The sequence below is a fragment of the Octopus sinensis genome, linkage group LG4 (assembly GCF_006345805.1).
Source record: "Octopus sinensis linkage group LG4, ASM634580v1, whole genome shotgun sequence".
Taxonomy (NCBI): domain Eukaryota; kingdom Metazoa; phylum Mollusca; class Cephalopoda; order Octopoda; family Octopodidae; genus Octopus; species Octopus sinensis.
In genome coordinates, this window is record NC_043000.1 from 164,399,272 (window position 1) to 164,413,315 (window position 14,044).

A 14,044-nucleotide genomic window follows, 5' to 3' on the forward strand; every position below is an offset into this window, starting at 1 on the left:
GTTATAAAAATGTTATTAGATTCAACAAGATGCTTAATTTTTTTCTGTTTTCATGTTTATTAATCTTTTCAGTTTTGTATGATTTCTTATAAAAATATCAGATTCAATAAGATGCTTAATCTTTTCACTTCATTTTTGGATTTGGTTTGCAAGATTCTTTATGTGAGTTCGTGTGTTGAAGCATATTCTGTTGTGTCTGGGGAGAGTCATTCTCTTTTGGGTGACTTATAATTTAACACACTCACTGGTAAAATTTCAACTCATTTTTCTAAAATTTTCGTTGTGCCTTGCAACCTTTTCAAGTCGTTGACTGTCCATTATTGAAGCTACATTCTTTTTGTTTGTGCACAGGTCAGTGTGCATGCGCATACACAAACACGTATTCTGCATATTTATGTTTGCGTGTACCTGTCTCATGTGTGTGTATAAGTACTGTGTCTGTATGTATGGATGTGTATCTGTGTGTTTCAGTCTTCATTTGTGTTTGTGTGTGTGCGCGCACTTATATAACCTATCTGTCTGTATGTCTATCTGTTTACTTTCATATCCATATGCCTACACACATCTATCTACATAACAACCCTCTAACTATTCTACCTACATATAAACATAAACCGTGGGTATGGAGGTATGGTTATCTACTACCTATATTTCCTATGTAGTATTGGGAATGTTTCATTTATGAGGATGTACTCCTGTATTTGAGTGTTGGGTGCTCAGATAAATTGCAGATGTCAAGTTGACCCAAGTTGCCTCCATATTGGTAGAGTATGGAGAACTGTTTTTTGTCATACTGTCTCAAATGTTCATTTAGTCTTTCTGCAATGTTCCTAGATGTTTCCCCTATATATGTCATGTTCATGTCTTTACAAGCACCTTCTATGCATCTTATGCTGTAGACTACATTTCTAGTTCTACAGCTAATCCTACATACCATGCAGTTACCATTGGTGCAAGTGGTATTCTCAAAGAGGTACATCCTACATAGTTGTGATCTGATGCAGTTCCCTGGCTTTTCAACAATCTTAATGTTGAGTTTGGTCTCCTTTAGAGCTTTCATTTTTTTTGTTTTATTTAGGGTTAAACAAACTTTTTAGTTAGGAGAGATAACCAAAAATGTATACAATGCCTGACATTAAGTACCTACAGCTGTACTGTTTCACACCTTTTTAACAACTCAATGAATGAGATTCTTCTAATCAATAACCATGGAATCAAAGCAAAATTGAGAATTATATAATATTTCTTAATCATTTATCTTTATCACCACCAATATCTACTGACAATGTTGGTAAATCTTTCTGTCATTCAACCATCTGCTACTAAAACAGGAAAATTTGTTCACATAACTCTTTCTCATTATATATATATACATATACACACACACACAAATTTGTTTTTAATAGTGGACTCAATTCTAATTCAGACATACAGGTATCAATTATTAAGAAGCTCCTATGTGTCACCTGACCTGCTAAAAGTATCAGCTAATCTACTTCAAAATCACACTGAAATGTCTTGGAAAGAAAAATAAGGGGAACGACATTGGATAACGTAGTCTTAGATAAACAATGCATGAAAAAGACTGGAAGAACAGAGCTTGAATGTCAGTCCTCATAGTTTCCCTTGATCAGAGCTGACTTCAGTCTTAAATCTTACAAGTAACATCTAACACCTTTGGTTCCTAAGGAAATGTCTTAGTCTTTATAAAATTTTTTATTCTCACACAGCACAACCAGTAAATCACCAACTTGTCCACTAGATATGCAACTAAAAAAAAAATTGTACTTTATCACTAAATAAAGTTATTCAAAAGTAAACATCATCCATTGATGTTTCTAGAGCAATCTGGTTTTCCATACAAAAGTGTAGATTGTCAAATCAATAGGTTTAGGGTCCTAAACAAGCAAAAGAGAAAATCAGACCACTTGGTGACATTGTAGCATGATGAGACCACATGGTACACTGTAGTATGGTAACAGAGTGAGAGACCATATGGTAACAATACAGTGAGATAGAGAGACCACATGTTGAAAAAGAGGTCACATTGCACACTGAAGTATGTAGGGCAAGTAGTCAACCAGTTTTTGAACACTGTCCACCATCTAACAAGCAATTTAGCTTGATAATTTGTCCTTTGCTTAAATTACCTTGGATATACTTTAAACAATGAGAATCTTATTCAATTTTATAAAAGCATTCAAAAATGCATGTATCGGAATTTTATTGAAAATTATGTAGAATTTTATAAAAATTTAGTAAAATGCTGCCTGTTTGTAGTGTACATGTTGTCTTGTAGGCTACAATGGGTAGGTTTTTTTGTTTTTGCTTGTTTTCGTTTTTTGGTGTGTCTGTGTTTCAGCCCTGAAAGAAATGCTAAAAAGACTACATTTAACAAAGAAATGCTAAAAAGACTACATTTAACCATGGGTGAAACAAAAGTTAACTTCCATGTATTTTGCACACTTTGCATATGTTGAAGTAGAAATTAGCAGTGAGGATAAAGTGCAGTTGAACAACCCCAATAAACAAAGTTAACATTTGTATTACTGGTATGTTATCATTGACCAAATTTTTCCCCCCAACCCAATCAAGATGGCAAAATCTGGCTGCGGAATTTTGTAAAATATATCATGTGAAACATCAGTTATACAGATGTGTTGCTTGTGGAATAAAAGTTGACAGAGGAATGTGTAGCAACTAACTGATAGTGAAAAATATAACAAGTGGGAAAACTAAAGCAAACGTTCTATGTGAAAATATTCCAGTGCCAGATTTGGTATCAAAGTATGTGGAACAAACTAAAGGACATAGTTACCCTTTTCTGTAACAACTGATGCTTTAAACAAAGGTGCAGATGTTTGCCTAATATGTCTGATAAACACAGCATCCTCATTCAAACACACCTGATAAGCTGGGTATTGGACAAATCAGACAATCTGATTTAAGAGGCAGATTATTTGCTATTTAATGTCTAGGTATATTTTACACTATAGCTACAGAGATTAATATTCCAAAGAACCATGTTGACCTTAACTGAAACTTCATAAGTTGGTGCTTCAGTAGTGAGAATTTGTGAAGAGTATAATATTAAAACACAGTTTCAGAAATACAACGTTAAGTACTAATTAATTATATTTTCTTTGAAAGTTAATGTCATAGCAAATTTTTTATTCTCTTATGGTGCAAAGAAGCACACAAGTCACAAAAGGACCAAATCATAAAAGGGCAGTGACAAAGCAGTTTATCAAGAATTCAGAGGTAGAACTCCAAAGTGCTGCTGCCAAGTTAGCTAAGTGCATGCGCATCAGCCATTCTAAAGTTGGTGACAAGTAATTTCAAAACTCGTCTATCATCTCTACATTCACTTTCTAGGTTGGCAGGTGTTGGATGGGTCATTGCAGTCAAAGCCAGTTCATATTCAGTGTTACTGCCCTCCTAGACTGGCTAGCGTCACGTTTCATTTGTATATACCATTTTAGATAGTTTCTACAGTCAGAAGCTAATCCTAAAAGTAACCATTTTACAAAATGTACAAGGACATTTTTTTTTTTTACGTGGCACTAACATTAAAAAGGTTGCCTTGTCCCCTGTAATATTAAAGGGTCTCTATGTTGTTTCTGGTCTTTCAAAGTAAATGTGATCAAGAGCACAAATAGACGAGAGATGATCAAGAAGGTGAAAGAGGAGATAATGAGGTAATCAGAGTGACAGAATGATAGAGATAATAAAAGGCAGTAATAGGTAAGATTCATCACTAGTAAGGCAACTGAATAAATAAAAACAAAACACCATCAGCAACATGATAGGATAAAAAAAAAAAAAGATGTAATGATGGTGAGTGGACAGTATGTGCCAAATTTAACCAGCCTACCAATGATATAACAAATGTGAAGCAGACATCCAGTTTCTACAGTGATGGAAACGGTGTGGGGAGGGTCCCTCTTTTCAGTTAATGAAGGGACTTATAGTCTAACACTATGCTCTTCATTGCATCCCCAGAGGCCTTAACATACCCCAACTTCCTAAAATCCATTTCCATCACTGGTTTAAGAGACATGTAGGACTTGTCTGAAAACAACTTTCTTAAATTGCTGAAACTTACCTAAAAAAGTGCCATACCTTTTGAAGGAGTCTGCTACCTTCAAGATAGTCATAGGGATGAATTATATGAAGAATGTGGAACTGTGGAGAATAAATCAGCACCAAAGAGTTGGTATATAATAGGTACAGCTGTGCAATTAAGAAGCTCATTTCCCAGCCATGTGGTTGGTTTTGGGTTCAGTTCCACCTTGGGCAAATATTTTCTACTATAGCCCAGGCTGACCTATGCCTTGAAAAGGTATCTGATAAATGGAAACTGGAAAAAGTCCATATGTATCTTTATACTCACACACGTGCGTGTGCGCGTGCATGCACGTTAAGGAGTTTATATTTGCCTCATCTTCACATGCAATTTGCAGATTGTAAACAAATAGCTCACTCAAAGTGCCATTTGTTTCCCTTTCTCCACATAATCAAGTCCATGTTGTTTGATGGATGGGGAGACTATTGAACTCGCATCAACAGGTGGGGATTAGCGTCAGGAAGGCAATGAAGCCATAGAAAACTTGGCCCCAACATGGTAAAGCAGACATTAAAATGACGATGATGAACGAGATGGTAGATAATCATGGTAATAAGGAATGTTATAACCAATTCGGTAAATGAGGTTTCATCTACAAACCTGAAGTAAAACACAGCAATGTTCACACAGACTAAGTTTTTCTTAGCGACTTCAGCTTGGAGAAAACAGGTGATAAAAATAAATATTAGTCTATCCTCGGAAACCATTCATATGAGAAAAATAATCATAATTTAAAAATAATGAATCTTAAACTGAAAAGGAGCTTTGAAGAAAATGTTTAAGGATTTTGCTGGATTTGTTGAAGCAAAGCTAGCATGCTCGAATTTTTATTTACAAAAATCATTAAAGCTAAAGCAATCACTTGTTTTTGCAATAAGGTTTAAACTTTATAAAAATGTAGTTTGAAATGCAATACGTGTAGATGCGACTGACCACGTATGTAATTTCCTATTTGAATATCTGGAAATGGCCACCTAAGTCGAGAGACAACATAGTAAGAGCGAGAGTCCCCCACCACTACACATGGTTGCATTGCAGTATATAAAGAAAAACAGCACATGGCTGCACTGCAGTATGGTGTCAGAGCAAGACAGAACAGAAAAACTGAAAGGAGACGAGATAATATTAAGAAGGACTCCGGATTTATCCAAAAAGAAAAAAAAGGCCGAATGAATTCCAACGATGGTCTCGAGAACTTTTCCTATTATACGAACATAACCCCTACAGACGACTGATAAGAGATGAAATGATGGAGAAACAATTTGAGATATTAATTGCCATTTCCTATCGGAATGTATTTACACGAATGAAGGAAAGATGCTGTCTCCTATAAAAGAGACCTTAGGAAAAATGCAGAGCTATGTGCTTGGACTTGCAATGACAAACTAGAATCCGTGTGAAATTTAAATCAATATATTTTATTACTAGTTGGTCTGCAAAACAATAAAAAGTATTAAAAAAAGTTTCTATTTATTGGAACTAAACGGGTTGATTAATAATGCTGTGTATACAGTTTAGGAGCACTCACGTCTATTCTATGTAGTCTATTCGAATGTGTAAAGAAAGAAAAACTTTAAAAAATAGTCTCAATGTTAAATGTCTAGAAAATGTATTGTGTTTGGAGAGCAAATGGTGCATTTTATATCCGTCAATAGCGAAATGTTCAAACCAAACTGAAATGCAAGTGAATGACTGATAACAGGCGCGCGCACTCGCGCACAACTTCACATGCCGTTTCCACGTCGTCAAAAACTATTAGAATAACAAAAAAAATATATATAGAGAGAGAGAGATAAATTTAATGAATAAACTCAAAATTACTAATTTTCGCAAGATCATTAGTGAATAGGTCCAAAGTAATGAAAGACATTCTTTAATAGCTTTGAAGAAAAACTAACATATTGAGAAATAAAAAAAAGTCAGTTGAACTCATTCTTTAGAAAAGAAATTGACTCGAAGGCAAAATGCAAGCCAAGAAATGAAAACAGTGAAAATGTAAAGAGTAACACACAGGAAATTAAGAGGAGAAAAAAATCCAAGCACTTTTTAATAATATTCTTTTAAAAGTTAGCAGTTGGGATAAATATTCTATCAGAATAATTTTTGGTTTTATTTCAAGATGTTTAAAAAAAAAAAAAAAAGAAAGCAAGTATAATTAGGAAAGAAAATTTCATTTTGTTAAAATAGTAAACAAAATTACTACAAAATTAGGTGGAGTGGGAAGCATGTCTGTAAGAATTGACCATATGGTGTCGGCAATGCTTAAAAAGGTCGAAGCAGCAATGTGCGGAATCATCGCAGATATTTAAAAAATTTTAAATGTACGTTATTCCATCCTTAAGAAAATTTTGAAGAATCTTTAAGCCAGATTCTAAAATTAATAAAACTCGCCTAAGAGGGACTCTAAACGATTTGAAGTGTCAAAGCAATGTTCGGGAGGGGAGACATGTGCTTTTTACTGACACGTTTCCACCGAGAACAACACAGCTGATACTCATCAACAAAATTGCATTTTAAACATTTCACATGGAAGAATTTACAAAATTGTTCTTGCAACGATGGAGAATTTCACGAATTGAAGCATTTTGAAGTTTTAGGAAATAAGTCTTTTAACAATATTATTCAACAAGATGTATTCTGAGTTGATTTTGAAATGCCGGTCGTAAAACGTTCAAGACTGGTTCCAAATTCGAAAAGAGAATTTTGTAAGAGTCCATGAAATAAAACAATTATATATAAATCAAGAAATAGTGAAGAATTTTCGTCACATAAAAGACTTTCGTCTCCAAGACGAGTTTATGTGGCAATATGGCTCAACCTGAATACGTTTGGGATAAGTCTATTGCACGCAACCTAAGCATTTACATAGATTTATGGAAACTAAACTTGCTTGGAACTTATGCTACCGACATAGGACAGTTGACTAAAGACATTTTTATCATCTTGGTTCCAAAAGATGAAAATAGAAATATCGGTAAATTTCTGGATATCATTTTAGTTTTTATTAGTTGTAAGGCTTAGAATTAGTATTATTATAACAAGCTACCAAAGTCTTGTTTGTTCTGGAGTTGGGACATAGTGTACAATTTGAGATGTGTAAAAGTAATTAACCAGCTGTTAATTTGCAGACATAAAAAAAAAACATGCATTTTTAAAATTGACATTCCGTTCATGGCAACAAGAAGTTTCATTGAGTTTGCCAATTCGGGGAGAATGAAAGCAAGCAGATCTCCACATGGTAAATAGGCATCTAGACCCGTATTTGCAGCTAGAAATCGTTTTAAGACGAATGGTTAAGACACAAGAATTGTATTAGGAGAGGAGAACAGTTGATTATTAAATGCTTTCAGTCGTGTTTTGTCGATGGAGAAGGAATGTCGAGTCCGGAAAAACCAACTTCATGCTTGGCGACAAAATAAGAAGGAATCTTATCCTAGTTGATAGAAACCAGTCTTCTTAGAAATACAAGAAGCAAAGTGAGCGGGTACTTTTATGAAAAGGGAGCCGAAGGAAGAAAATCCAAATTTCCTGACTCAATAACACTAAAAATTCTATAAAAATGTGACAGTTGTAAAACATTAAGTAAGGAATGAAAGGGAAAAGAGGAAGAGAATAAAAGTGAAAGGGTTTTGAGCAGAATCTAAGGTTAACCAGGAAGTGTTGGTCGGGTGTAATTTGTTAGTATTTCTAGAAAAATGTTTTATAAATTGAAACATTGATTGTTTAGTGTTGAGAAAGGTAATGAAGGATTGTTAAGTCCGGTGTAAAAGGTGGAGAATTACGAAGACAATGGGACAGAGCATTAAAAGGAGAATGGGCAATAATAAAAGGAGGTGAAGGTCTTCTATAAATAACTTAAAAGAAAACAGAATCTCAGCAGCATCCAAGAACTGGTTATTACATGTCAGCCTTTTGTCTGTCTTCTTTTACTTCACACCCCTTAAATCTCACCACGTCACACAGACACATGCAGGAAAGAAAGACATCAGTCTATTTCCATTACACACACACACACCAGCTTGGTGTTTTGGGACACGTAGACATTTCCGAAAACGACATCTAACCATTATATAATGGTAATAGACTTCTTCATTAATACAAGTCTAGGGAGAGAGAGAGAGAGAGAGAGAGAACAGGTCAGGTGTACGTGCAGGAAAGAGAGATAGAGAGAGGATAGAAAAGTGAGTGCCGGCTTTACCTGGAAGATAAGGCCCAGTATAAACACCATGGCAACACAACATACGATGTCAGCATGATTCTGGATGAAATATTCTTGGCTCAAGATCGGAGGATTCTTTGTACGTTGACGTCGCATGCCCATGTTTGCTTGTTTGCTTGTAGTTGGGAAGAGAAACCCCTGCAGAAGCTGGTGAGGAATATAAATATATAAATGCTGTGTTGGCGGTGGATGTAGAGTGAAATGAGAAGAGACGGCTCTGGGCTGGTTTCTTTTCAAATCTTTCGATTCCGTATCAATGTGGGGAGGGCGTTTTTGTTGTTGGTCTTTTTTTAAACACCCTCCTTTAAAAAAATAAAACAAATCTAATTGTTTGCTTATAAACAGAACGGGTCGGAGATAAAGAGTGGTGTCGGTTGTTCTAAGCAGTAAACCTTGCTGCTGATTTTGAAGTTGGTCAGGCTGGAGCAACGGTAGCAGGTCGTAATGTACCAGGACTGTTGAAGCTAGCCAAGATAAATAGCTAGCACCGAGTGAAAGAGAGGGTGTATATAATTGAAAGAGGGAGAGAGAGAGGAGGACTATATATATATATATATATATATATATATATATAAGTGAGTGAAAGGAAGAGGAGGAGGAGGAGGAGAGAGAGTGTAAGAGTTGGACGTGATTAAGGAAATAATTGAATGAGCAAACAAACGTGATGAAAGAGAGAGAGAGGGGGAGTAGAAGGAGGAGATGCGAGAAATATAAACTTATGAAGGGGAGGAGAGAGAGAGAGAGAAAATCGTAGAAAGTGTGAGTAGATAAAAGAAAGGGGGAGGAGTAAGAGCGACAAAAAATCTTTCAACGTTTCGTGACGTTGACGCCGACGCGAATCGTGGGAGTAATAGGGTGAGTGATTGAAAGCGAACAAAAGGAATAGAGAGGGGGATGAGAAAACATTTATAAGCCGGTTGGAGTAGTAGTCAAAGGTAAAAGACAACACTGTCAGAGTGTATATAACGAAAGGAGAATTCACGATACAAATCTATATAATAAATGTACGTATATAGTTAAAATAGGAGGGGTGACATGACAGAGTGAAAGTAAGAGATATGAATTATGACGAAGTAGCAGTAAGCGGTAGTTGAGTGAAAGAGATGACAAGTGGCGGTAAGAGTAGAAGTCAAGTGAACTGCAAGGGAGATAAATCGATGTCAAAGGGGAGGTAATAATGTCTGGCGGAAGGAATTAAGAGTTTTGAAACCTGGCGACAATAAGAGAATAAATATCAACTTTGGAGAAAAAATTCAAATAGAAGCAAATCATATCTAAACTAAAAAGAACCTTCGCAGCGCGGAAAAATCATTTATTGCATAACTTTATATTCTTACAAGTTTTGGCACAAGGCCAGTAGATTTTGAAGGGAGGGACTAGGTGATTACATCGACCCCAGTCGTATTTATTTGATCAAACTCGACCGGATTTAAGGCGCAGCAGACTTCATTTGAAATCCGAACGCAAGAAATGCTCGTAAGAACTTTGTCCGGCATACTTAGCGATTCTAGCGGCTGACCGCCTTCAATGAATTCATTTAAGGAGCAGTATCAAGAAAGCGAATGATTGACCGGAAGTCGAGGAAGTGTACATGCGCGAATTCCAGAAATCTAACGGAAATGTTGACGTTGCAATAAATCGAAATTTGATTGGTCAACCGTTTCGCATTTCCCGCGGGAGAAATGAAAGTAGAAGTAAAGCGGAAGCATGTGTTGGTAGAAGTGTCCGTTGTGTCTTTTGGTATTCCATTCCAGTACGATAGATTTAATGGAACTGGAACAAATAATTCTACCCTACTGCCATGACATTTACATTTGTCATGAATGTATTTCGATGTGAGTTACTTCATAAACCCATTTATTATTTTTTTTTTACATGAAACCTTAACCCTCTGGCATTTGAACCTGCCATATCCTGCCCGAATATTCCACCTGTTTGTGTTCAAACAGGCCAGATACTACTCCTTAAACCTATCCAACAACGTCATTCTATAAAGAAACAGTTGCCTCATCCATACTACAAGATAAGGCATCATTAATTCAAAGCAATGAATAAATAAACATTACATTTGACTGTAATCTGAATGCTAAAGGGTTAACTATCGCCAGAGAAAGAAGTACACGTGAATGAATGCTTTTATCAGAAAAGAAATTGCTGTTTTGTATCTTAATTATTCTCAGGTCTACATAACTTCCCATATTTCTGTAATTGTGATGTTAAAAAAACCCCAAAAGTTTACTTTTTTTATTGTTTTGTTCATGTTACTAAAATTTTATTCATTATATATTTTTGGTGTTTGTTTTGTTTTGGGGTGTATTTTCGTGTTAGTGAAATCTTTTGGCAATCTTTCGTTTTGACTCGAAAAAATGTAAACAATGAATTCGGTCATATCTAATGGGTTGTGCGTGCGTGTTTGTTCCTCTCTGTGTGTGTCTGTTATGTTTTTTTGTTTTTCTTTTGTATTTATATGTTGTGGAATGTAGAAATAACACAGAGGAACAAGCACGCACGCACAACCCATTAGCTTTCTCTTCCCAATTGACAAGACAACATGTGGTCACAGAAATCACCGAATTCATTGTTTACGTTACTTCGAGTCAAAACGAAAGATCGCCAATCTTTTTTATAATTTTTTTTACTACTGCACCTGTCTCACGAAACGTGGTCACATCTATAGTATTTTCGGAATAGCTGTCACTGCCTCATGAGGAAGGAAAGGGGTAAGAATTTGGAAGAGTTCCCTTTCGTGATAGAAATTTTGGCGATCATTCGGTACTAGTAACATAACTGTCACTTATAAACCCATGTGGGTTTATTTACATTTCGGAAGAAAAAAAGATACCCTAACCCCACTTATATAAAAAAATAAAAATGTTACGGAATGTGATGATCTTCTTCAAATGTAAACAAATACACGTGAGGTAAACGGGACTCATATCGAAAGAATGCCGAAGTTTTTTTTAATTTTTGGTTTCCCATACTGTGGCCTTTTCCAGTATATTTGTTACCATTATACCTATCTCATAACGATTTTTGGTGTTTTTTGTTTTGAACATCAGAAATTTAGAATCTGTAAAAAGAAAAAAAGTGCGACCACGATCAAATGATTTTCAATACTTTTTATAATAATAATATTAATGAAATTACTGTATACAGTGCTCAGGTGCACCACAACTTGTCAAAAGTGCGTATGAAGCATATGCAGTAATATACAAATGTCTGGGAAGTGAACAATGCATGAGTCAGATACATGCTTGCGTGTGTATGGAGGGGAGAAAATCAGGTGTAGTGTTGGCGAATCTCAGGAAGGATGCAGTGCTTCGACAAATAGCAACTGATGCCGGCAGTTTGTTCCATACTTCAGCAACTCTTAGCGCGAAAAAATGTTTCCGAAAGTCATGGGAGCTGTGCTGTTTTCTTACTTTGTAAACATGTAGACAGGTGGAGTTTGAAAAGGTGCTCAGAGTTATTGTTAATAATTTTATGGGTGTCTGCCCAGTCAGCTGCCAGACGTCGGAGTTTCAACGTGTCCATGCCCAGGGAAGTAAGGCGTTCAGAATATGGCAAATGCCTGGTGGAGGGTATTCTCTTGGTTGCACGTCGCTGAACGGTTTCCAGACGATTAATATCCTGGGCAAGATAGGGGTTCCAGACCGGTGATGCAAATTCCAGGTGAGGCCGCACCGTAGCTATAACTGTCTGATGAACGGCAACGAGAAACTCAGAGTAACAGATTTTGTTGAATTTTCTGCTGCTTAAAATAAAGTAAAGCCTCATATAGATAGCCGGAGAGCGGCTCACAAAGGACTTGGTAAGTGATGCGAAGACACCCTCAGCCTTCTTGGCAATTTTAGCAATGTGCTTTGTCCAATGCAAATTGCTGTCGATAATAATGCCCAGGTCACAAGAAGACTTTTTGAGATTAGTGTTGTGGAGGGAGTAAGTAGACGCTGGGTTTTTCCTCCCAAAATGCATGGTGGGACATTTGTCCACAGCCAGCTTGAGTTGCCAGTCCATGATCCACTGCGGCATTGTGTCCAGGTCTGATTGCAATAAAGATCTATAGTGTACAGGATCCGACCTCTTTATTTCGAGGTACAGCTTGATGTCATCTGCATATTTCAGCACAGTGGCTTTCTTTAAGTTGGCATCTATGTCATTAACATATGCAACAAATAAAAGGGGGCCAAGAACAGATCCCTGTGGTACACCAGATGTCATCTCATAGGGTAAAGAGTGTTGTCCTAGAACTGTGACAACCTCTTTTGTATAAATGTTTCATCAGTTCTATTTTGTTAGCATTTGTAATTATATTGTCATCGTTAATAAATTGAAACTGAAGATTTTCAAAAAGTACTCCAAGTAATACTTTTGAAGTTGAAAGCACCATTTTTAGAATGTAAATAATGTCTTCATACCATCCAATACAAACGAAATATAATTTACATATGGAAAATTAAAATGCACTGTAGTAAATTCCTTAAACATACTATTTTTGATTTATAAACAATTAACTTTTTTTTTTGATTCTTTGATAATCAAAACATAAAAAAGTGCCAACTACACATGTATGCTTGTACCTTGACTCAGTTTTCTCATAACTAGGAAATTTACTACAAATATCTTTTAGACGGTGTAGATTAAGATAACATCGGAATTTAGTGTGGAAAAAAACTGTGGGGGCGGATATTCCACGCACCATAACGTTGGGCGATCCAATGTTTGCCCTCCGTTGTCAACCAGGAGAATTCATCTATGAAGCAATTGCCCCAGCTCCCCTTCAGGGTTGGCGAAAGCGATGTGGTGGACAACGAAAAACCTGGCTGATGACGGTCAAGACTGATCTGGAACCCAACCTAGACCCCCATATCTACGGCGTTCGCCGCTAGAATAAGGAGTCGTTGGAGATCACGCGGTTGTTAGCCTCAAATCGGCATTTGTAAGAGATGCAGCATTGAGGCTGAATGAAGCCAGCTCAACCCACCCCGGGTGGATGCTGTCTCAAAAGAAGACAACAGTGTTTCCCCAAACGTTTCATCATGTTGAACAAAATTACTTTTGAGGGCGATTCCATCCATTCCTTTCTGGAATTTGTTAAAGGAACATTTTTGAATAACATTAAATTTTTCAGAGGTACTGGCTTAATTTGAAAACAAGGAGTATCAGGGGTACATTTGTTGGCTTTGAAAAAACTCATCTTATTTAAAAGAATTCATTAAACAAATTCCAAAAAGGAAATGGTGAAATAGTCTTCAAAGTTTCTTTGTGTTTTTTTCGACAGATTTGTAATTTGCGTCATCAAAATGTTTGAGGAAATAAAGTCGGGCTGCATGAATTATCCGGAAATATTTGGGGAAAATTTTCATTAAAGAATATACAGTCTTCATAATGTTATGAGGAAACAAAATCGGAGGAGGGACACACTTCTGTATTTATGCCATAGAAGCGTCTCTCTCTTACTCGTACAAACATGCTTACCATAGGGGTATTTCACTCGCTTATATTCTACATTAAAAAAAAAAATCAACAAATCCTACCTAGTGATCTAAAATTTTAAATTGTTTATTAAATACATGTCACAGTTCACAAACTTTTTACGACATTTTTGCTGAAGCACTCCATCGGCAGTTTCCTCGGATTCCAGTTTACTCAGAGAAAACGGTTTTAAAAAGTATGAAGGCCATAGATCACATTGTCTC

General features: G+C 36.2%; 2 protein-coding genes across 2 annotated transcripts in view; one reads left to right on the forward strand and one right to left on the reverse strand.

Annotated features, from left to right (window-relative positions):
* LOC115210630 (translocating chain-associated membrane protein 1-like 1) overlaps positions 1 to 9,034 on the reverse strand; it is a 34,772-nt gene extending 25,738 nt beyond the window's left edge. The window contains exon 1 of the mRNA XM_029779275.2: positions 8,325 to 9,034. Within this exon, the coding sequence (XP_029635135.1) occupies positions 8,325 to 8,447 (123 nt within the window). The 5' untranslated portion in view covers positions 8,448 to 9,034. The remainder of the gene's footprint in view (positions 1 to 8,324) is intronic.
* A 440-nt stretch (positions 9,035 to 9,474) lies between these two features.
* LOC115211089 overlaps positions 9,475 to 14,044 on the forward strand; it is a 74,140-nt gene continuing 69,570 nt past the window's right edge. Inside the window, exon 1 of the mRNA XM_036502616.1 lies at positions 9,475 to 10,180. The gene's annotated coding sequence lies outside the window, so the exon portion shown is untranslated. The remainder of the gene's footprint in view (positions 10,181 to 14,044) is intronic.